The sequence below is a fragment of the Colobus angolensis genome, unplaced genomic scaffold (assembly GCF_000951035.1).
Source record: "Colobus angolensis palliatus isolate OR3802 unplaced genomic scaffold, Cang.pa_1.0 Scaffold90, whole genome shotgun sequence".
NCBI classification, from domain to species: domain Eukaryota; kingdom Metazoa; phylum Chordata; class Mammalia; order Primates; family Cercopithecidae; genus Colobus; species Colobus angolensis.
In genome coordinates, this window is record NW_012122932.1 from 1642772 (window position 1) to 1665027 (window position 22256).

The 22256-nt window shown below is 39.8% G+C and overlaps 1 protein-coding gene across 1 annotated transcript in view; it reads right to left on the reverse strand.

The window, feature by feature from the left end:
• DPYSL3 (dihydropyrimidinase-like 3) overlaps positions 1-12884 on the reverse strand; it is a 121001-nt gene extending 108117 nt beyond the window's left edge. Inside the window, exon 1 of the mRNA XM_011931494.1 lies at positions 12103-12884. Within this exon, the coding sequence (XP_011786884.1) occupies positions 12103-12483 (381 nt within the window). The 5' untranslated portion in view covers positions 12484-12884. The remainder of the gene's footprint in view (positions 1-12102) is intronic.
• Positions 12885-22256: the final 9372 nt, after the last annotated feature.

A 22256-nucleotide genomic window follows, 5' to 3' on the forward strand; every position in this document is an offset into this window, starting at 1 on the left:
GAAAAAAAAAATAAAATAAAATAAGAATAATAAAGTAATATTACAAACAACTGTATACCCACAGATTTGATAAACTAGATGGAAAGAGCCAATTCCTCAAAAGGCATAATTTGCCAAAACTCACACGAGAAGAAATAGCAAATTTGAATAGGTAAGCCTGTATCTATTAAAGAAATCAAATCAATAATTACCTTCCAAAACAGAAAATGCCAGGCCCTGATGGATTTTCTGGCGAATTCTACCAAATATTTAAGGAGTAAATTATGCCAATTCTCTACAATCTCTTTCAGAGATAGAAGCAGAAGAAATACTTCCCAACTCCTTCTCTGAGACCAGCATTTCTGTCACACCAAAATCTAACACAGACACCACAAGAAAAGCAAACTACAGGCCAGTATCACTAATGAACAAAGATGCAAAAATCCTCAACAAAATATTAGCAAGTTGAATTCAACAATGTATACAGAAAGTTATACACCATAGCCACGAAGGTTTATCTCAGCAAGGCTGAGTTTATCTAGGCAAGGTCCATCACATTACATTACACATAATATAATCCAAACAGTTTAAAGAAGAAAAATCACATGGTCTTAACAATAGATACTGAAAAAGCATTTGGCAAAATCCAATATCCATTCATGACAAAAAAAAAAAAAAATTGGAAGATTGGGGAACTTCCTCAGCTTGATAACAAATATGTTAAAAAAAAAAAAAAAAACCTACAGCTAACATCATACTTAATGTTAAGAAACTCAAAGCTTTCCGACTAAGATTACAAACAAGGCAAAGACACTTTTTCACCACAACTTTTCTTTGTATCCTTCCTTCTCTTCTCTCTCTCTCTTTCTTTCTTTTTAATTTAAGTTCAGGGGTACAAGTGCAGGTCTGTTACATAGGTAAACTTGTGTCATGGGGGTTTGTTGCAGATTATTTCACCACTAAGCCTAGTACTCATTAGTTCTTTTTTCCCAATCCTCTCCCTCCTCCCAGCCTCCACTCTCCAATAGGCCCCAGTGTGTGTTGTTTCCCTCTGTGTGCCCATATGTGCTCATCATTTAGCTCCCACTTACAAGTGAGAATATGTGATATTTCATTATTTTGTTCCCACATTAGTTTGCTAAAGATAATGGCCTCCAGCTCTGCCCATGTTTCCCCAAAGGACATGATCTCATTATTTTTTATGGCTGCATAGTATTCTATGGTGTAAATGTACCACGTTTTCTTTTCTTTATCGAGTCTATCTGCAAAGGGCATTTAGGTTGATTCCATGTCATTGCTATTGTGAATAGTGCTGCAATGAACATACACGTGCATATGTCTTTATAATAGAATTATTTATATTCCTTTGGGTGTATACCCAGTAATGAGATTGCTGGGCCAAATGGTATTTCTGTCATTAGGTCTCTGAGGAATTGCTACACTGTTTTCCACAATGGCTGAACTAATTTACACTCCCACCAACAGTGTATGAGCATTCCTTTTTCTCCACAACTTCACCAATGGCTGTCATTTTTTGTAATTTTAAAAATAGCCATTCTGACCGGTGTGAGATGGTGTCTCATTGTGGTTTTGATTTGCATTTCTCTAATGACCAGTGATGTTGAGCTTTTTTTCGTGTGATTATTGGCTGCATGTATGTCTTTTTTTGAAAGTGTAATGGACATGAACACATGTCCTTTGCCTACTTTTTAATGGGGTTGTTTGGTTTTTTCCTGTACATTTGTTTAAGTTCCTTATAGGTGCTGGATATTAGACCTTTATTTTCCATTCTGTAGATTGTCTGTTTCCTCTGATAATAGTTTCTTTTGCTGTGCAGAAGCTCTTTAGTTTAATTAGATCCCATTTATTAAGTTTTGCTTTTGTTGCAATTGCTTTTGGTGCCTTCATTATGAAATCTTTGCCCATGCCTATGACCTTAATGGTATTGCCTAGGTTGTCTTCCAGGGTTTTTAGAGTTTGGAGTTTTACATTTCAGTCTTGACTCCATCTTGAGGTAATCTTTGTATATGGTGCACCACTGCTTTTCAACATTATTCTGGAAGTGCTAGCTAACACAATTAGACAAGAAAAGGAAATAAAAGTTATACAGACATGGAGAGAAGAAACAAACTGTATTTCTTTGCATATGACATGATTATCTATGTAGAAAATCCAAAAGAATTGAGCAAAAAAAGCCCTCAGGAACTAGTAAGTGATTATAGCAAAGTTGCAGGATATAAAGTTAATATGCAAAAGTCAGTTGCTTTCCTATGTACTAGCACTGAACAAGTTAAATTTGAAATTAAAACATATAACCTTTTACATTAGCACCCTGGAAATGAAATACTTAGGTATAAACCTAGAAAACCATCTGCAACTGAGGTAGAAATCTAAAGAAACACGTACAACTTAGGTATAAATCTAAAAAAAGTGCGAGATCCATATGGGGAAAGCTACAAAACGCTGATGAAAGGTGTCAAAGAAGAACTAAATAAAGGGAGTATATTCCTTGCTCATGGACAGGAAGACTCAATACTGTCTAGATGTCAGTTCCTCCCAACTTATCTTTAGATTCGACACTGTTCCAATCAAGATTCTAGCACATTGTTTTGTTGATATCAACAAACTGATTCTAAACTTCATATGGAAAGGCAAAAGACCCAGAACAGCCAATATTGAAGGAAAATAACAAAGTCAGAGGACTTACAGTTCCCAACTTTAAGACTTACAAGAAACCCACAGCAATCAAGACAGTACGATTTTGGTAAAGGAATAGACAAACTTGGACAAAATAGCACATAAGTAGACATACATAAAAGTAATCAACTGATTTTTATGAAGGAGCAAAGGTAATACAATGGAGGAAATATAATATTTCCAACAAATAGTATAGTATTAAAACAACTGGACATCTATGTGCAAAAAGAATCATAACACAGATCTCTTCCATTCACAAAAAAATAACTCCAAATGGACCATGAACCTAAATGTAAGGTGCAAAACTATAAAACTCCTAGAAAATAACATAGATGACCTTGGGTATGGTGATGACGTTTTAGATGCAACATCAGGAGCACAATCCATGAACTAAATAATTGATGAGCTGGACTATATTAAAATTAAAAATGTATGGGCTGCAAAACGTATTGTCAAAAGAATGAGAAGACAATCCACAGACTGGGAGAAAATATTTGCAAAATACATATCTAATAAACAACTATTATCTGAATACACGCAGAACTCTTAAAACTCAATGATAATGGCCAGGCGTGGTGGCTCACGCCTGTAATTCCAGCACTTTGGGAGGCTGAGGCGGGCGGATCACCTGAGGTTAGGAGTTTGAGACCAGCCTAGCCAACATGGTGAAACCCCGTATCTACTAAAAATACAAGAATTAGCTGGGCATGGTAGTGCATGCCTGCAATCCTCCTAGCTACCCGGGAGGCTGAGGCAGGAGAATCGCTTGAACCTGGGAGATGGAGGTTGCAGTGAGCTGAGGCAGCACCACTACATTCCAGTCTGGGCAACAGAGCGAGACTCTGTCTCAAAAAAAAAAACAAAAAACAAAACAAAACAAAAAACCTCAACCTCAATGATAACAAACAAACGACCCGATTAAAAAATGAGCCAAAGAGCTTAACAGACACAGATGGCAACTAAACATAAGAAAAGATGTTCCATATCATATGTCATTGGAAAATTGCAAATTAAAACAACAATGAGATACCACTATACACCTAGTAGAATGGCCAAAATCCAGAACACTGAGAACATCGAATGCTGGTGAAGATGTGGAGCAACAAGAACACTCATTCATTGCTGGTAAGAATGCAGATTGGTAGCACCACTGTGGAAGACAATTTGGCAGTTTCTTAGAAAACTAAATGTACTCTCACCATGTGATCTAGCAACAGTGCTCCTTGGTATTTACCTAAATGAATTGAAGACTTATGTTCACACAAAACGTATGTGCACATGAATGTTTATAGCAGCTTTATTCATAACCAACAAAACCTGGAAGCAACCACGATATCCTTTAGCAGGTAAGTGAATAAATAAACTGCTGTGCATCCAAATACTCAGCAAGAAAAAGAAATGAGCTATCAAGCCATGTAAGGATGTGGGGAAAATGTATGTGCATATTACTAAGTGAAAGAAGCCAATCTGAAAAGGCTACATACTGTATGATTCCCACTATATGACACTCTGGAAAAGACAAAACTATGGAGGCAGTAAAAAGATCAGTGATTGCCAGGAGTTGGGGGCAGAAGAGAATGATGAATAGAGACAGCACAGAGAATGTTTAGGGCAGTAAAACTAATTCCTATCAGATATTACAACGGTAGATACCTGTCATTGTATGTTTGTCCAAGCCCATAAAATGTGCAACACCTAATGTAAACTATGGATTTGTAGTGATAATGACGTGTCTCTCTTTTTCCCCCCCGCTCCCAGCAGAGTCTTGCTCTGTTGCCCAGGCTAGAGTATAGTGTCGAGATCTGCACTCACTGCAATCTCCGCCTCCCAGGTTCAAGCGATTCTCTCACCTCCTGAGTAACTGGAATTACAGGAACCTGCCATCACACTTAGCTAATATTTGTATTTTTAGTAGAGACGAGGTTTTGCCATGTCGGACAGGCTGGTCTTGAACTCCTGACCTCAGATGACCCACCCGCCTTAGTTTCCCAAAGTGCTAGGATTCAGGCGTGAGCCACCGCATCTGGCCAATGACGTGTCGATGTAGGTTCTCATCAGTTGTGAAAATCTACCACTCCTGTGGGGAATGTTGCCAGTGAAGGAACTTGTGTGTTTATGGAGACAGGGGTATATGGGAAATACTCTCTTAACTTCACTGTGAATCCAAAACTGCTCTAAAAATTCAAACTTATTTGTTTTTTTAAAAAGGTGATATCTTAGTCTGCTCAGGCTGGTATAACAAAATACCATAAACTGTGTGGCTTATAAATAATAAATTTATTTCTTACAATTCTGGACACTGGGAAGCCCAAGATAAGGCAGATTCAGTTTCTGGTGGAGGCCCGCTTTCACCTGGTGCAAGAAGCAAAGCAGCTCTCTAGAGCCACTTTCATAAGGGCACCAATCCCATTCATGAGGGCTCCATGCTCATGACCAAATCAGTATCATCACCTTGGGGCTTAGGATTTCAACCTATGAATTTGGGGGTACACAAACCTTCAGACCATACTAAATGATAAAAAAAAAATTAAACATAGAAATACTGCATGTCCTCACTTTTGGAAAAAAAAATGCATGTCACAGATACACACACACACACACACACACACATACATATACACACACAGATGGGAAGAAAATACACTCCTAGGTTAACGGCAGTTTTCTCCAGAAGATGATGAGAAAATGATGTTTATGTTTTCTTACTGCTGATCTCTTTGGTATATCTTCATTTTTCCAGCACTTGTTTTTCATTGTGCACTTACATAGCTGGGGCTTAATAATGCATTTTGCAAAAATGAGTAAAGACAAAAATCAGCAGGTAAAGGGAGACATGGGGACTCCCTTGCTAGCCACAAGCTATCGGCCCACCTCCACATGCATATTTGTAAAAAGTGCTGAGCACTAACCAGCACTTGGTCTGTAGCCTCATCACAAGCCTTCAACAGTTTTGAACTGTCTCCCAAAAATTGTTCAATAAAAGGGCATCTATCACTGAAGAACTCTTGACAATGGACTCATTAATGACTAAGTTGTTAGAACCACTGACTATTATCTATCAGGCTAGAGATCATAGACTTCCAAGCACTCACCCAATTGGTTGGACAAGACAAGCCACTGGGATAAAGGAAAACAACGATAATTTATATTTGGGTTTTTTGTATCTCTTCTTTTTTAGTTTAGATTTTTTATTTACATTTTATGATGATCATAAGATGTTTTCTTTTTAAAGACAGGGTCTCACTGTCGCCTCTTCCAGTCACAGCTGGCTGCAATCTCGACTTTTCAGGCTCAAGCAAACCTCTTACCTCAGCCTCCTGGGTAGCTGGGACCACAGTCATGCACCACCATGCCTAGTTAATTTTTAAATTATTTTTAGAGACCGAGTGTCGCTACGTTGCCCAGTCTGGTCTCAAACTCCTGGGCTGAAGCAATCCTTCTGCCTTGGCTCCCAAAGTGCTGGGATTACAGGCATGAGCCACAATGCTCAACCAGTCATAAGATATTAGTGTGATATTTCCATATGTAATTTATGTATATGCACATATGTGTATACATATATACACACACACACACACACAAGGAATATGGAGCATGCTCAAAAAATGTTTGTTTAAAGATACACAATTAAGAAAGTTTACAAGAAGACCATTACTATAGGGACCATTTGGTCTAGCCCCTTTGTTTTAGAAAGAAGGAAACTATAGCTCGAAAGGAACGGAGGTAACTCGCCCAAGTTGTACAGCAGGTTAAAGTTTAGGTCTGGAAACTGAGACTGCTAATACTTTATCCACTTTGATTTTCTGTTTGTTTGTTTTTGCCTAATATGTTATTTGATGGAGTAGAACTGTTTTTTGAATGCAATGTTATTCTTTGTTACAAACATATTTTAATGTTACATTCTCCTAGAAGCTTAATTTTAAAAGTGCTCACACACCTAAACGGACCTTCTGCCTCCATTTGCAGTCACAGATTGCATCCTCCTCAGACAGATTTCCTCTTCCTTGTAAGCTTTACTCCCTGTCTCGTAGAAACATTACTTGTCGGGATAACGCCCAGTGAAAATAAATCACCAGGAGAATCAGCTGTAAGAGTCACTGACTGAAGTCATCAGAGACAGTGTTCTGGCTGTCTTAAACATTACTTACAAGAGCTGTCAGCAAAACCCTCTCTCCAGGGACCATTACTTTGAGGGAACTCTGCCAATCGCAGCATTACTGAGAAGGCATATTTTTTATGTTCCTCAAATGCCTACTGTCAAACTAAACCAAAGTTCTGCAAGGTCACAAACACTTCCAAGTTTGGGGAAGGAAACCTACTCCCCACGTTCAAGTGTGGTCTGAAGGCCAGGTAAGCAGGAGACCTTTTTTCCTAGCTTTGGTACAAACTTTCGTTTGTCAGAGAAGCCTTATAAAATTCATTTACACACCAGAGTTTGGATTCTGATAGCTAGCGAGGCCTTTATATAAGCCTAGAATTCTATTTCCAGCTGTCTCCCATTGTGCAGGGTAAGGAGGAGAACATCAATTTCTCTGAGTCATTTTGAAACCTTTTAGCCCAGGAAAAACAAGACAAATGACAAATGGTAAAAAGGTAACAGCCACATCTCATTTGTTTCTAGATTGTTCCCTCTGCACCCAGGGCCCCTGCCAACTTCACGAAGGAAACATCTTGCACAAAAGAGGCCCACATGGGAAGCAGGAAACTAGAAATGACCCAAGACTCCTGATAGAAAGTTATCAATAAAAACCCCTGTAATCATAATGTCATTACTTTGTTTTTGCTGGATGACAAAGTCCTTATGATACAATTTGCTCTTGGCAGACCATATCATAATTGTCTTCCTCTTAGTAACTTTTTTACTGCTAGGAAAATTCTGTGTGCATGGAAAAGCATCTTGAGAAATGATGAAAAATACATACTTTTCACTTAGAATTGCTTTTCTATGCACTTAGTATCAAAAATTATAAACGAAAAGTTGTGTAAGCCAACCACAGAGGATTTTAGTAACATGAAGGCTGAGGATTTTAGTAACACAAATGCCTATTATGAGAAAACTCTAAATACACAATTTAAGAAGGTGTTTATAGATAAATTTAGAACCACTATATTAGCATCTAGTGGTACTTCAAACCTGGAATTTTGCACTTAGAGACTTTTTTTTCTTTTTCTTTTTCTTTTTTTTTTTTTTTTTTTTGAGCCAGAGTCTCACTGTGTCACCCAGGCTAGAGTGCGGTCGCACGATGTTGGTGACTGCAACTTCCGCCTCCTGGTTCAAGCGATTCTCCTGCCTCAGCCTCCCGAGTAGCTGGGACTACAGGTGCCCACTACCACACTGAACTGATTCCTGTATTTTTAGTAGAGACGGGGGTTTCACCATGTTGGCTAGGCTGGTCTCAAACTCCTGACCTCACGTGATCTGCCCACCTCGGTTTCTCAAAGTGCGAGATTAGAGGCATGAGCCACTGCTCCTGGCCTACATTTTTATATTTTTATTCTGCTAAACACTTTTGTTATTTAACCTCATCATAATTTGTTAAATAAACTCATTTTATTAAGATAGAAGTTACTAATTAGGTATGCTAGACACAAAGCATATTTTGATTTTACCAAGACATTAAAAATATCTTTTGATAGCTCTGCGATCAACTTGAAAGAATAAGGATTTTGCAGCAACTGTTCCCCAAGGTTGAACAACTGGTCTCAAAGTATCCTGTGTAATGGGCTGGTGGGAAAATTGAAGAAGGGTTCTAGAGGTGTGGCAGGAAAATCTGTCCTTGCTCTGAATAATATTGACATGTCAAGAGCTGACACAGTGGTCAGGCTGGTCATACTAAAATAAAGAAGCAGCCTCCCCACCTGGAAAGAACACAGACTCCGGAATCAGAAAAATCAGATTGTGAATTCTGGCTCCCCCAACTTATTATTTATGTGATTTGGGACTAAACAATTAGTCTCTGTGTTTCAATGTCCTTATCTGCATAATCATTTTCTGTGAGGAAACGACCTTTTGAGCACTATTTAGGATAGGCACACATAAACTGTTCCAAAGGTGGTACTTACTATCAAATCAACAAATGGTACAAAGCTGGCAGTAGGAGTGCTGTATTATAGAATTAAGGTTTAAGACTATTATGATATAATAGAAAAATAAGCTAAGATAGTGATAAATATTATAGAAGGAAGAAAAATGAAATCCTACAGTTAAGATTTTTTTGGGGGGTGGTTTGTTTTAAATTAAATTGTACCAGCATAGAAGGGGAACATCCTGGCCTAACAGCAACTTACATGAAAAAAAGTTTCTGAAAGCCTGAATGACAGGGTGTTTGTCATGGAGACAATAGTAAGTCACAGATGCATATGTTCCATAAATGTCCAAAAAATTAAGTAGCATAATGCACTTTGCCATGACCATATCCTATCTGAAGCAACGTATTCAGTTCTGGGCACTGTATTTTGAGAAAAATATTTACAAAATATGTAATATAATATAACTTGAAAAGGAAATCAGAATGGTAAAAGGCTCATACAAGAGAAAACTGAAGAAGCTAGGAATAATAAGGGTAAGAAAGAAATTTAGGGAGAATGAGATAATTGCCCTCATACATATAACGGGCAGTAAAAATTGAAGAGTAATAGTAATAACTAATATGTACTGAATACTTATGTGCAAAGTAGTCACCATTATCCTTATTTTGTACAGGAGCAAACTGAAGTACCCAAAGGCTAAGTTACATGCTTACAGCCATATAACTAGTAAAGGTTGGGACAGGTTTCACTCCATTAGTTCATCTCCAGATCTGGGAGAGGTATTAGAGCTATTTGCCAAAACTTTCTAGTATTACAGGATCATGGCGAGATTGCATTCCACCAATTCCTTTGAAGCTGAGTATAGACATGGTTTTTGGCCAATGAAATGTGAGCATACATCATGTTCATTACTTCAGCAAGGAATTAAGTGTGTATACAATTTGCCACATACTATTCACAGACATGTAGAGATGGAGCCTCCATCAGATTAGCCACAATAATGAATAGAGCTTTCCTGTTGACTCACACTGGACAAATAAGAGCAAGAAATATGCTGTTATGTTTTTTATTAAGCTGCTGAGAGTTAGGGGTTGTTTGTTACGGTGGCATCACCCAGCCTTTTCTGACAGATACAAGAGTGCACATACCTAAAAATCATTAAAATGTCTCAGAATAAGAAAACATATTTACCCTTATATTTCCAGAGGTCAGAACTAAGAATAATTTGTAGAAACTACAGGTAGGCAGATTTGGGCTTAATTTTTTTTTTAAGTAAAGTTGTCTAAAAAGTTGCTTCATGAGGTAGTGAGCTCCCTGACAATGGTTGTATTTAAGCAGAGGCCAGATGATCATTTTGCCAGCTATGTGGCAAAACAGATGGTTTAATTAAGGAGGTTTAGTGTATCAAACATTTATTGAGCACCTCCAATGTGCCAAGCATTGTAGCCACACAGATAAATCCAAATACACAATCTCTACCCTCAAGGGAATAACAACAAGTTCAGAACTTGATAACCTCTGTGGTCTCTTCTAACAGTGTGATTCGACCAAATTAGAGATAATAACATGGCCTGGATGAAGCAGATGGCAAACCCAAACTTACAAATAACTATGTAGCACTAGAAATCCTGCTGATGCTTAGGTTGTATTATTATTTCTCAATTAGTAGCCAAAAGTATAGGGTTTGCAAAAGGGAGGAAAGCGGCAGAATTGCTAGGTTTAAAGGAGGAATATTTTCCCTTTCTCTAGTTACCATTCTTAAATCTTGCAAACCCAGCATATTATCTGGCTTACATCAGGGGTGTTTCAGCAAAGGGAATAGCACTGACTCACAGCAATTGTTACCGACCTTTTCCATCACTACTCCCGCCCCTTCCAGTCAGGAAGGGAACATTTCAATACGGATCAACTCAGACATGAAGAAAGGAATAACCTTTCTATAGATCTCTTCTTCAGTTTAGGTATCAACCTAAACATCTGCAAAATATCAGAAGTTTTCCCTAAAACGTTGTTCCCCTAAGCAAAGGCTTAGGGGAAACACACACTAAAAGGATGATGTGAAAATCACAAACTAAATGAATGATTTCAGAGGAAACCGACATTGTTTTCCAAGTGGTATCCTCGAACAGCACTAACTTCAGCACTTATTTTCCCTGGTGGTCTTAGGAGTTAAAGGCTGGTTGGTTGGTTTGTCTAAACTTTCAAAAATCAAACAGTGGAGAGAGATGCTGTTCTTTCACTAGCTCATTGCATTTTAATGGAAAAACAACTAAAACCTAGATAAGCATTAACTGTAATTGCTCTGAGGCAGACATTTCCATTTCAGGTTATTATTCCTAACCATATTAGCGCAGAATAATACATGTGGATGGATTTTGCGGCCATTACCTAGACAAGGGTGAGGGCATCTGATTACTATTATTCCCCAGCTGAAAGCTTCAGTTTGAACTCTGAAGGCTCCAGCCCTGCCAGGCCCTGCAATTTCTGAACTACATCTCTGATTCTCTATGAAATAGACACATAAATCAGGGCAAGCTAGATTTCAATGCCATCCCTTCAGTCAGTTCAGTGTGACATAAGTTTCTCAAAAATACACATACAGAAGAAATTGGCTTTGGCACATTTAAGAGCAGCAGGGAATTTGCATCTCATGCTAGTTTAATGTGCACTCTTAATACTCTCGTCTATTTTCTAAAATATAATGCTATTCTTGCAGAGGCAGCGGGACCCCTTGATACCCTGTCTTGTGCCAAGCTGTGTACACAAATACACTCTTTACAAACACAGATGTGAAATGCTGTGCTAAGACAGAAGCGAGGCATCGAGAGAGATTTGCGTGTTTAGTCTAGAGGCTCCACACCCAAAAGTTTCAGGGACAGCTGATGTTTGAAGACTCAGAGGGGAGACCGCCCCTCCTGTACTTTCATCCGGGCACTATGGAGATGACCCCCATATTCCCAACATCACTTTGCCCTCTGCCCTGGTGACCTGGGTTGAGATTTAATCTAGGGCCAGAGTGGGGCAAGACAATTGTGCTGTTGGCTACTCATACAGAGAGAAGAGCTGGAAATCACTAAGCCTTCCCGGGCTGACACACCCACCCAGAACGGATGGCCCAGGAGTGCGGCGAGGAGGCAGGGGTAAAGGACGCGGCTCCAGGCAGGGGAACCTGGGCATTCTTTCCGCGCTTGCACGAAGATGCTGCAAGTGGCGACACGAGCGAATCCAGGGTCTCGGCTAGGAAGTCGCGCTGAGCTCAGTGGAGGATGCCCCTTTCCTCCTCCTGGTCCCCCAGCCCCGTGCAAAGTGAGCTGGAGAAAGTTGCGCCCGGGCCATGGCGGCCCGGGCTGGAGAAAGGAACGAAGGCAAGCAGGGAAGTGACGGGGGCCCCCTTACCTTGTCCTTGGGGCCGAGGTTCTGCAACACCTCTTTGCCGGTGGCGCTCCGAATCTCCACCCCGGAGGGCGCGGGAGACGCGGGCGCGGGCTCCCTGCTCTCTTCCCGGCCTTGGCCCCTGCGCGGGCTGTCCGCCTCGGTCCCGGGCCGGCTCCCTGAGCCTCGGTCGCTGCCCTGGCCGCTCCGAGGAGTCTTCGCGCCCCGCTGCCCCACGCTGAGGGCATCGAAATCCAGCGTCTTGCTCTCGAAGGCGCCCTCCACGTTGCAGAACATGCCGCCGTATTTCTGCCGCGGGACCTGGTCCGTGGTGCCCGGCCTGGCCAGGTACACGGGCAGATCGTCTTCGTGGGAGCTGTCCCAGCCTCTCCGGCCCGAGGCCATGGTTCAAGCGCGAAAGCGGCCCGCGAGCTTTTCTTCCCCAGAGGCGGAAAGGGCAGCCGCCGGCAGCGTGCGCCGAGCCACAGTGACTGCGGCGGGAGGAGGCGCCTGAGCCTTCGCGCCAGAGGCGGCAGTGCTGCTCCGATTCCTGCCTGTCCCTAGCGAGCCACAGAGCCACACAGCCAGCTAGCGCGCGCGGCGCAGGGGCCCAGAGCAGCGGCGCGCTTGGCTCGCTCGCTGGACCTCTCGCCCGGCCGCACCTCCTCACGCACCCCCAACCCTAACGTGGCCTCCCGGGCTGACGCAGCGTCGGTGCCCATCACAATCACAAACCAAACTTGGCGCGCGCGCACACGCACACACAGGCGCACACTGCCCGCTCGCGCAACAGCCTTGCTTCACACACTTTCATGCAATTCAGACGTCTTAGAAATGTTCACACTCAAGCACTTGACTGCTTCACCCATGCTAACTCCCTAGTTTGCCTCACAAACACAAAGCTTTCTGACGTCCCTCATGCACAAAAACCCAGCTGACCCAGGTGGATTCATCTCAAAGCCAAGTCCCGATTTACAACTAACACATACAAACCCAAGTTTACTACAGACTCACAATCCTACCCAGAACCCCGAACTTGCCTCATCCTGATCTGTAGGATGACACTCACAATTACACCCAGTTCTAGAATCTGCCTTGCAAACCCACACTCTCACATAAAGTCCTGAATTGGCTTACACACACAACACAAACACACAGATTGAGAGAGACGTCCTCTTACTTCATGGAGAGTCACAAAAGCCCTTTGACTCACGTAAGCCCTTTCCTGGTTTCTATATAATACTCTAGAATTTGCTTTTTACCACCCCTAATTTGCCTCACACACAATTACATTTCAGATCACACACACACACACACACACACACTCTCTCTCTCTCTCTCTCTCTCTTAGATTTTGCCTTGCAAAGCACTCTTCATTAATGCTCTGTCCCTCATACAACAAACCTCAGATTTCAATCTCACACACTGACACAAGTCCAGGTTTACCTCAGTCAGAACCGACACTTAGATTCACACCGAAGCCCAGATTTACTTCAAAATCACACAACCAAAGACTTCACTTTTCATGTTACCTCACATATATGCAGACTTTACTTACGTACGTCTATGCTTTCATAACCTCATTCTCTTCCCCACATCCACCCAGGTATACTCTGATGCAGACTTTGCCACGTAAACAGAATCCACAAACTACATGCCTTACATCATGTCTGCACACACTACCTAAACCCAAAACCTCTGGTGCCAGATTTAACTGGGCTCCCTCTCAGAAAGTCACCTATTTGTTTATTTAGTCAACCAACATAAATCAGATACCCACTATGGCTTTCACAAGACACTGGAGCGACAGTGTCGAACAAGGGAGATGGGTCTGTCCTCACCAAGAATGTAGCCTCTTACCACCCATCTAGGTAGCACAGTCGTTCACTGTTCTGCTCAACATACTGAACTTTGTTTATTTTGTGAACCAAACACTCCCCCTCGCAAGCACAGACACACACACGCTAAGCTCCATGAAGGCAGAGATCTGGTCTGTTCAGTTCACCTTTGTATATCTTGTGCCCAGAACATCTACAGGCACTCGATACATTCTTTTTGAATAAATGGAGGATAACAATAACAACAGCAACACCAAGGAACATTTATGGAGTTATTGCTATGTGCCAGTCATTATTATGATTGTTTCACATATATTAATGCATTTAATGCTCATAAGCATATGGCGGGCTTCTTTGTGCACATAGACATAGTCTTTGAAGGCATCTGCGTAGAATTTGATGAATCGAACCTCTGAACTCTGATTTTGGAGTAGAACAAAGGCTCTGGAAACTGGCATGTCAGTCTTAGGTCTGTGACAGCCACAAAAATTTGGGGAATGGAAGTTGGCCTGAACTTAGATCAAAGACAGGTATATTGACACGAGTTAAACCTATCCCCTGGGCAGGTGCGGTGGCTCAGACCTGTAATCCCAACACTTTGGGAGGCCGAGACAGGTGGATCACCTCAGGTTAGGAGTTCAAGAACAGCCTGGCCAACATGGTGAAACCCAATCTCTACCAAAAATGTAAAAAATAGCCGGGCGTGGTGGCATCCATCTGTAGTCCCACCTACTTGGGAGGAGGCTGAGGCAGGAGAATTGCTTGAACCCAGGAGGTAGAGGTTGCAGTGAGCAGAGATTGCGGCACTCTGCTCAAGCCTAGGTGACAGAGCAAAATTCCATCTCAAAACAACAACAACAACAAAACCCTGTCCCCAGTGAAGAGAAAGCCACTTGCTAAACTGCCTATGCTCCATCAGAATTATTTACAACTTCTTAAGCTGACTTCCTCTGGGCAGGTGCTCCTTCTTAAATGCTGGTTGGTGATGGACTAAGAATTTCCTGTAAGTGCTGCTTCAGAACAATTACAGTAGGCTTATCCAGGTTTTATTAGTTTCAGGCTCTGCTCTAAGGACATCCAGGCAGTATCTTAATTAGTCTTAATAACCTTACCTGTCAGGTACTAGCATTTCTTTTTGTTTGAGACAGCATCTCATTCTGTCACCCAGATGGGAAAGGCGGGAGTGCAGTAGCCTGATCACAGCCCAGGGCAGCCTTGACCCCAGGGGCTCAAGCAATCCTCCTACTTCAGCCTCCTGAGTAGCTGAGACTACGGGGGTGTGCCACCATGCCCAGCTAAACTTGTATTTTTTGCAGAAACAGAGTTTCACCATGTTGCCCATGCTGGTCTTGAACTCCTGAATTCAAGCCATCTGCCCACTTTGGCCTCCCAAAGTACTGGGATTACAGAAGTGAGCCACTGCACCTGGCCTCTTACTTATTTTCTACTAATGAGGAAGCAGAGGCTCTGAATAAATGTCCAAGTTATAAAACAGTCATAACTTGAAGCAGGATATGTGCAGAGTCTGTTTACTTTGAGAGAGGGCACATTCTGCATGTAGACACACACTTTTATGTGCATATTTGCGTGGGAGCATGGGCATACAAACAGAACTTTGTAGTTGTACGTGAGCCCGATTGTTAGAGCTGCATTGACTTACCACTATGTCTGATGCAGTGTATAGTCACAATAATTACATTTGTTGACAAAATATCACATTTAAAAGTAACAGTTACATGTACACATATGTGTTTAATTAAGAAAGTACAGCAGCCTATTAAAATTTTAAAAAGACTAAAATGGGAATGGCTGATCTGACTCCAGTTCTGCAACTATGTGGCTTTAGGCAAATTTCTGGCTTAACCTACTTGTGTTTTTCTCCTTCATGTTTGCCTCCCACTGAAGAGGATTATGATTGACTTCATTCCTTGAGCAAGCCATTGTGCTAAGAATTTCATAAACATTGCCTTAACCTTCCTAAGTACCCCATAAATCTGAAGTGATGATTATTTCCATTTTATCCGTGGAGAAAATGAGCCTTCGTGAAGGTCAGTTCTTTCCCTGAAGTATCAGTTAGTACTTCAAACTGGAATTCAAACCTTCCACTAGCCAATTCAGACAGAACCTGTGCTCTTAAAAAAAATAATAGTAGAGCTCTGTCGTGAGGATCCAGAGAATTAACAAATGGGAAGGCCAAAATTAAGGTGTTATGGAATGAAATATCTCTAAGTGCCCCAGTTGTTCTTGGACAGAAGTTAACTTTGGTTAAGGCAAACACTCACATAAAAAAATATCAGACCACTTGACTCTAAGCAAAAGCATTAGCCCCTCATTTTGTCATGTCCCTTTCTAATAAGATAGAGAATACATTACTTGTGACAATCACAAACATAAGAGCAACAGTATGTCTATAGATACTGTAAGTCAGACCACCCAGGGAAGGAGTTATTCAAAACCAATGTACAAACAGCAAACTATTTCTGTAATGTGAGCAAGAAAATAGAGCTTTGAACTTGTCACACGTCAAATCAGATTTTCATTTCCTGTAACTGAAGTAAATCATATCCCACTTTGTATTGAGATGACTTGTGATGTGAGCACATAGCATGTCTGATTATAACTCTAGGAAAATGTATTCCACAGGCATCTTCTATTACCTCTAGATCAGCAGAAGGCAGAAACTCCTCCCCAGAAAGCAGTGATATGCACTAAGCAATCCTGATATGGCAGCACACAGAATACATTTTATGCAGAAATAAATTGCATTGCTTTTTTTTTTTTTTCTGAGACAGAATCTTGCTCTGTCACCCAGGCTAGAGTGCAATGGTCCGATCTTGGCTCACTGCAACCTCCACCTCCCGGGTTCAAGAGATTCTCCTGCCTCAGCCTCCCAAGTGTCTGGAACTATAGATGCCCACCACTATGCCCAGCTAATTTTTAAATTTTTGGTAGAGGTGGGGTTTTGCCATGTTAGCCAGGCTGGTCTCGAACTCCTGACCTCAGGTGATCCGCCTGCTCGGCCTCCAAAAGTGCTAGGATTACAGGAATGAGCCACTGCGCCCAGCCACATTGCATTCTTATAAGGCAAAGTCTACCCAACAGAAGATAAAATTTTAGTTCTCACTAAGGTTATGCCTCTAGTCTCAAAATAAGAAGAAAATAGAGGAGTTATACAATTAATAATATGTATATTGACTCATCCGTTAATTTAAATAATTCTAATCAAAACCTACACTCCTTCTTTTCTTTCTTTGAGTTGCAGGAATTTGAACCTACATTATCTTGTCCTGATCTTGATGGACATAGGGGTTAGAAATTCAATTTTTCATAGAGAGATGCCATATATAAATAAGGCAGTATTTGCAAAATGTTCAGCATTCTGCCTGACATAAAGTAGGTGCCCAATAAATATTAGTGTCTCATTTCCTCGGAGTATAGATATATTATTAATATCACAGAGACTTTGCAATGAGCTTGATGGTGTCCTGTAACTTTAACTTTGCAGGATTTTATGGAACAAGTTGATACTGTAATAATGCTGGATATGCATTTAAAAAAGAAATACAAATAAAAAATAAAAATTTTCCGTATACCTCCATCATACCCTATGAATTTTCCTGGCAGGCCACTGTTTAATTTCAGCTCAATATTTGGTGAACAAAGTATTAATTCTGACAAAGCCACATTTAAGCCAATAGTTACAAACCTAAAACCTAAAAACAAGTTGTTTTCAAATATATACATAATGTTAAAACGAGGTTATAAAATATTTTCAATAATCTTAATTGTACATGCAGAAAAACATCTGCTTTTATAATAATATATACATGTAGGGGAAAAACCTGCAATAATATATATATCAAAATATTAGCAGAGTGTGACTCATAGGACTACAGGTAACTTTCAGTTTCTTCCTTCAGGCATTTCTATATTTTTCGAAATCTTTATAGTAAGTGTGAGTTATATTTATAATCATAAAGAATGTCTTTTTCTTTTTTTATTATTATTATACTTTAAGTTCTAGGGTACATGTGCATAGCGTGCAGGTTTGTTACATATGTATACTTGTGCCATGTTGGTGTGCTGCACCCATCAACTCGTCAGCACCCACACATCAGGTATAACTCCCAATGCAATCCCTCTCCCCTCCCCCCTCCCCATGATAGGCCCCAGTGTGTGATGTAAGAATGTTATTTTTAAATATGTGTCCAGGATGTTATTTTAGATAGAAATATATTTACTGAACATGGTGAAAATTGCCAATGGAAAATTATTGACCCAAGCTTTTATCTCCCTACTCTATTAGGCAGACATATTATCTGAAGTGAAAAGCAAAAATAAAATCAGGCCTCTCATCAGAGTCAAATTGTCACTTCATGCAAAGTATTTCCGCAGTTGGACAGCTGAGTGGGAAAATGATCATTATGGTGGGAGTGTGAAATGAGGGCTTAAGAATGTCCTCGAGGTAAATCCTTTCCACCAAAGGATTAGTTAATAGAACATGACATAATCACCTTCCTGGTGGGGAGTTGTTGGGGTTTTCTTCCCAATTTCATACACCGAGCATCTCTCTTTGATTTTAATATTCTCAAATGTTCGAAAGCCACTTCCAAAAACAGAATTTTCTTTGGCCCTAAGTGGAAAGAAGATAAATTTTAAAGTAATTGCTGACCAATATGATAACAGTGATACTCATTTCAAATACTCTAATCCTCTAGTTACCTTGATGCAGGCTCACAGGTGCAATTTAATCTCCTAAATGAAAATCTCTAAGTAAGGGCCAGACGATAAAGTGAGTTACAGGATGTAACAGGAAAAAAAAAAAAAGCCAAGCCTATGACTTGTCCCACCTCTTTGCCAGTCAAACTTGCTCACAATGTTTCCAAGATTTTTTAAATGTACCGTTATTTTTCCAGTTACTCTTTATGTTTTTGCCCGTTTACAAAATACTCTTATTGGTTTTATATTATTTTTATAACAATCTCATCCTGATTATTTAAAATGAAATGATTCTGTCTTACCTTTTACTATTCAAAGATAAAAATAACAAAACATATTCCTTGTTATCACTCCCTTCCTTCCTCCCTCCCTCCCTCCCTTCCTTCCTTTTCAATGAAAATTTGAAAGTCCAGAAAAGCAGAGAGTAATTTAGCAAATGCCCATGTAACTCACAGTCTAGTCAACTTTTCACCATATTTTATTCATATGTTTTTAACTAATAAAATATTACAGAGTTCAGATATCCTTGGTACCCTTTTCCTTTTCTCTTTTTCTTGCTCTCTCTGAATAACAACCACTAACCTATATTAATCATTCATATTCTTCTAAAGTTTGCTTTCTATTGGAAACTGATCCTTTAATTGGGATTTTTAAGCTTGTTTTCTTACCAAATAAAATATTATCTTAGTTTAATTATTTGTATTTGAAAATAACCCTCGGCCAATAATGATGTACAGAAGTCCTTCACTCTTGGAAAGCTGAGGCTTACAACAATAACATTAGGTTTCCCCCTCCTAAAATAAAAGTAATCATAATTCATATCAGGGCAGAAATTCAATCCAAATTCTAAAACTCTGTGCTTCTTAATCAACCAATACTGTGTTTGAGACAGGCTAGAAAACCAACTATTTTTCTCTTATTGGGAATATTGTTGTTACTATGAAGCTTAAGTGGCTCAAGAAACTTAGACTTAACATTTAAAAGGGTACCTTTGATTTTAGTATTCCCTTGAGACTAAACTAAGTAACGCACAAAGAAAGGTAGTCAAGTAAGATGACAGTCTGAAAAGAGAAGCTCCTTTCACTCCAGACAGAAACTTGCTGACTCCAGAGATGAGGGCACATCCTGGCTCCAGTGTAAGTGACAAACAGGCCAGGGTACAAATGACAAATACCGAAAGATACGAGAAGAAAAAATTGAAACATGGTGAATAGTTCTTTCATTGAGAATTTTTTGGCTATGCATACATTCAGAAAATATAAGTGCATTGATAATGCTTTTTTAACCCAATGCTTTTGTCTGATTTTATTTTGTGGTTAATAAATAGTTCCCTGTCCAGGCAGTTCCCTGGAATGCCTTATTCCTCCGGATCTTTCCTAATGAAGATGAAAGGATAGGAAAAAGGATCCTTTCAATTTTTCCAAGCTTTTAGAATAATTTATATTGGAAAAATGAAGAAAATAGGTAGAGACAATTAGTCCAATCGTATAGCTCCATTTTCCATGTCTTATTAAGAGATAGCACAGTATTTATGTGGAACGAATGAGAAAAGCCTGGGATCTGAAGTCAGAAAATCTGGACCACAATTTTGGGACCACCATGAATTGAGTTAATTTGGGGAAACTACACAAACACTTTATTTCTCTCCGCTTATCAACAAAATGAAAATAAAAAGCTGTGGTGCTGAAAAAACAGTGAGATGTTTTATGCCAGGTTGTAACTGTTCTTTATAAATATTGTTTTATTTGCTTCAGTGCCTGGCCCCAATTTCTGTGATCAACAGTTAAGCAATAAACACATGTTGAATTAGTGTTATCTGGAATTTTTGTTTTTCAGTGGTAGAACTCTATGTAATATGTAGGGAATGATTACTAATCAGTCTTAGGTGTGACCAAAGTTAAAAATGTATTTTGGGAAACCAAATCAGATTACCTTCTCTTCTAATCGTAAAACTCTTAGACATTTGTCCCCTGCAGAAACCCTTAGACAAAAGATGTAGACAAATGCATGTATAAAACTTACATAAAATATACTAAAAATAAGATACAAATGTATTTTTTTAAAGATTAATTTTTTAGCAGAGCTCATATTAGAATTTACTCAGCTTTGATTATGCAGTGTCTAATAATTTATTGAATAATTCTTAATGTTGGCTGGCCACTAGGAAATGTTTTAACATTTAACATTTAAAGTACAATGTTGCCGGGCGCGGTGGCTCAAGCCTGTAATCCCAGCACTTTGGGAGGCCGAGACGGGCGGATCACAAGGTCAGGAGATCGAGACCATCCGGGCTAACACGGTGAAACCCCGTCTCTACTAAAAATACAAAAAAATTAGCCGGGCGAGGTGGCGGGCGCCTGTAGTCCCAGCTACTCAGGAGGCTGAGGCAGGAGAATGGCGTGAACCCGGGAGGCGGAGATTGCAGTGAGCTGAGATCCGGCCACTGCACTCCAGCCTGGGCGACAGAGCAAGACTCCGTCTCAAAAAAATAAAAAATAAAAAATAAAGTACAATGTTAACTTGCTGAAGTGTTTATTTTTTATCAAAAACATTCAATATGACCGTAGACTCAAACAATATGCTACAAAATGATTAGTTATACCAGAAGGGAATTTTTGACTGTAAATGTTACATCTGTGAAAATATACATTGCCGTCTTTTGCAATAGGTTGATTAATCAGTTGGTGGAGTAACTAGAGCATATTAAGATCTGACTAATCTAAAATTCGTAAAATCAAACATGTATTGAATATATGTTAGGAGCATTTTTAATAGAAAACCTAGGGTTAAATACTATGCAAATATTATACTGGAATATTTATCTGGTGCAGTGTTTTATCTTTAATATAATAATTTATCTTTAATTTATTTTAAAATTATAACTAATACTAATTCTCAAACTAAAAAATTGAGTGACTTAAGAGATGGGAATAGGATTTATAAGTTATCTATAGTCTTGCAGTAAGTCTGGTGGATATAGGCCTTGCCAATTACCCTTGTACAAAATAAAATAAGAATATAATATTGTTACATGGATTATTCATTGTTAGGGATATAATTGTTGACCTTGGCTGGCAAGTTTATAATTACTTATTAAAATTCAATAATCTGTAATTGAAATATAATCATAAATCATATGATGATGATTAATTTCACCATCTGGATTTTTACAACCAGTAATTTTTACATCTGGATTCTGAGAAGTCTTTAATTCAGGAAAAAGCAAACATGAAAATTTCCCATGAGGAAAATACATCTAATTTTATTAAAAATGTAACTTTCCCATTGCTTCTTTCCCTTTTGGCTAAAATCTACTATAAAAATAAAACCCTCCCCAAATTTTAGTATACCTGATGACATAGCAATCAAGTTTGCTTATTTGTTTTGTTCCTTTGAAGACATTGAGTAAAATCCAAGAGCCACATAGAAATTTGTTCTTGTAAAGAACTGTGTTCTTGGCTGGGCGCGGTGGCTCAAGCCTGTAATCTCAGCACTTTGGGAGGCCAGGCGGGCGGATCACAAGGTCAGAAGATCGAGACCATCCTGGCTAACACGGTGAAACCCCGTCTCTACTAAAAAATACAAAAAACTAGCCGGGCGAGGTGGCGGGTGCCTGTAGTC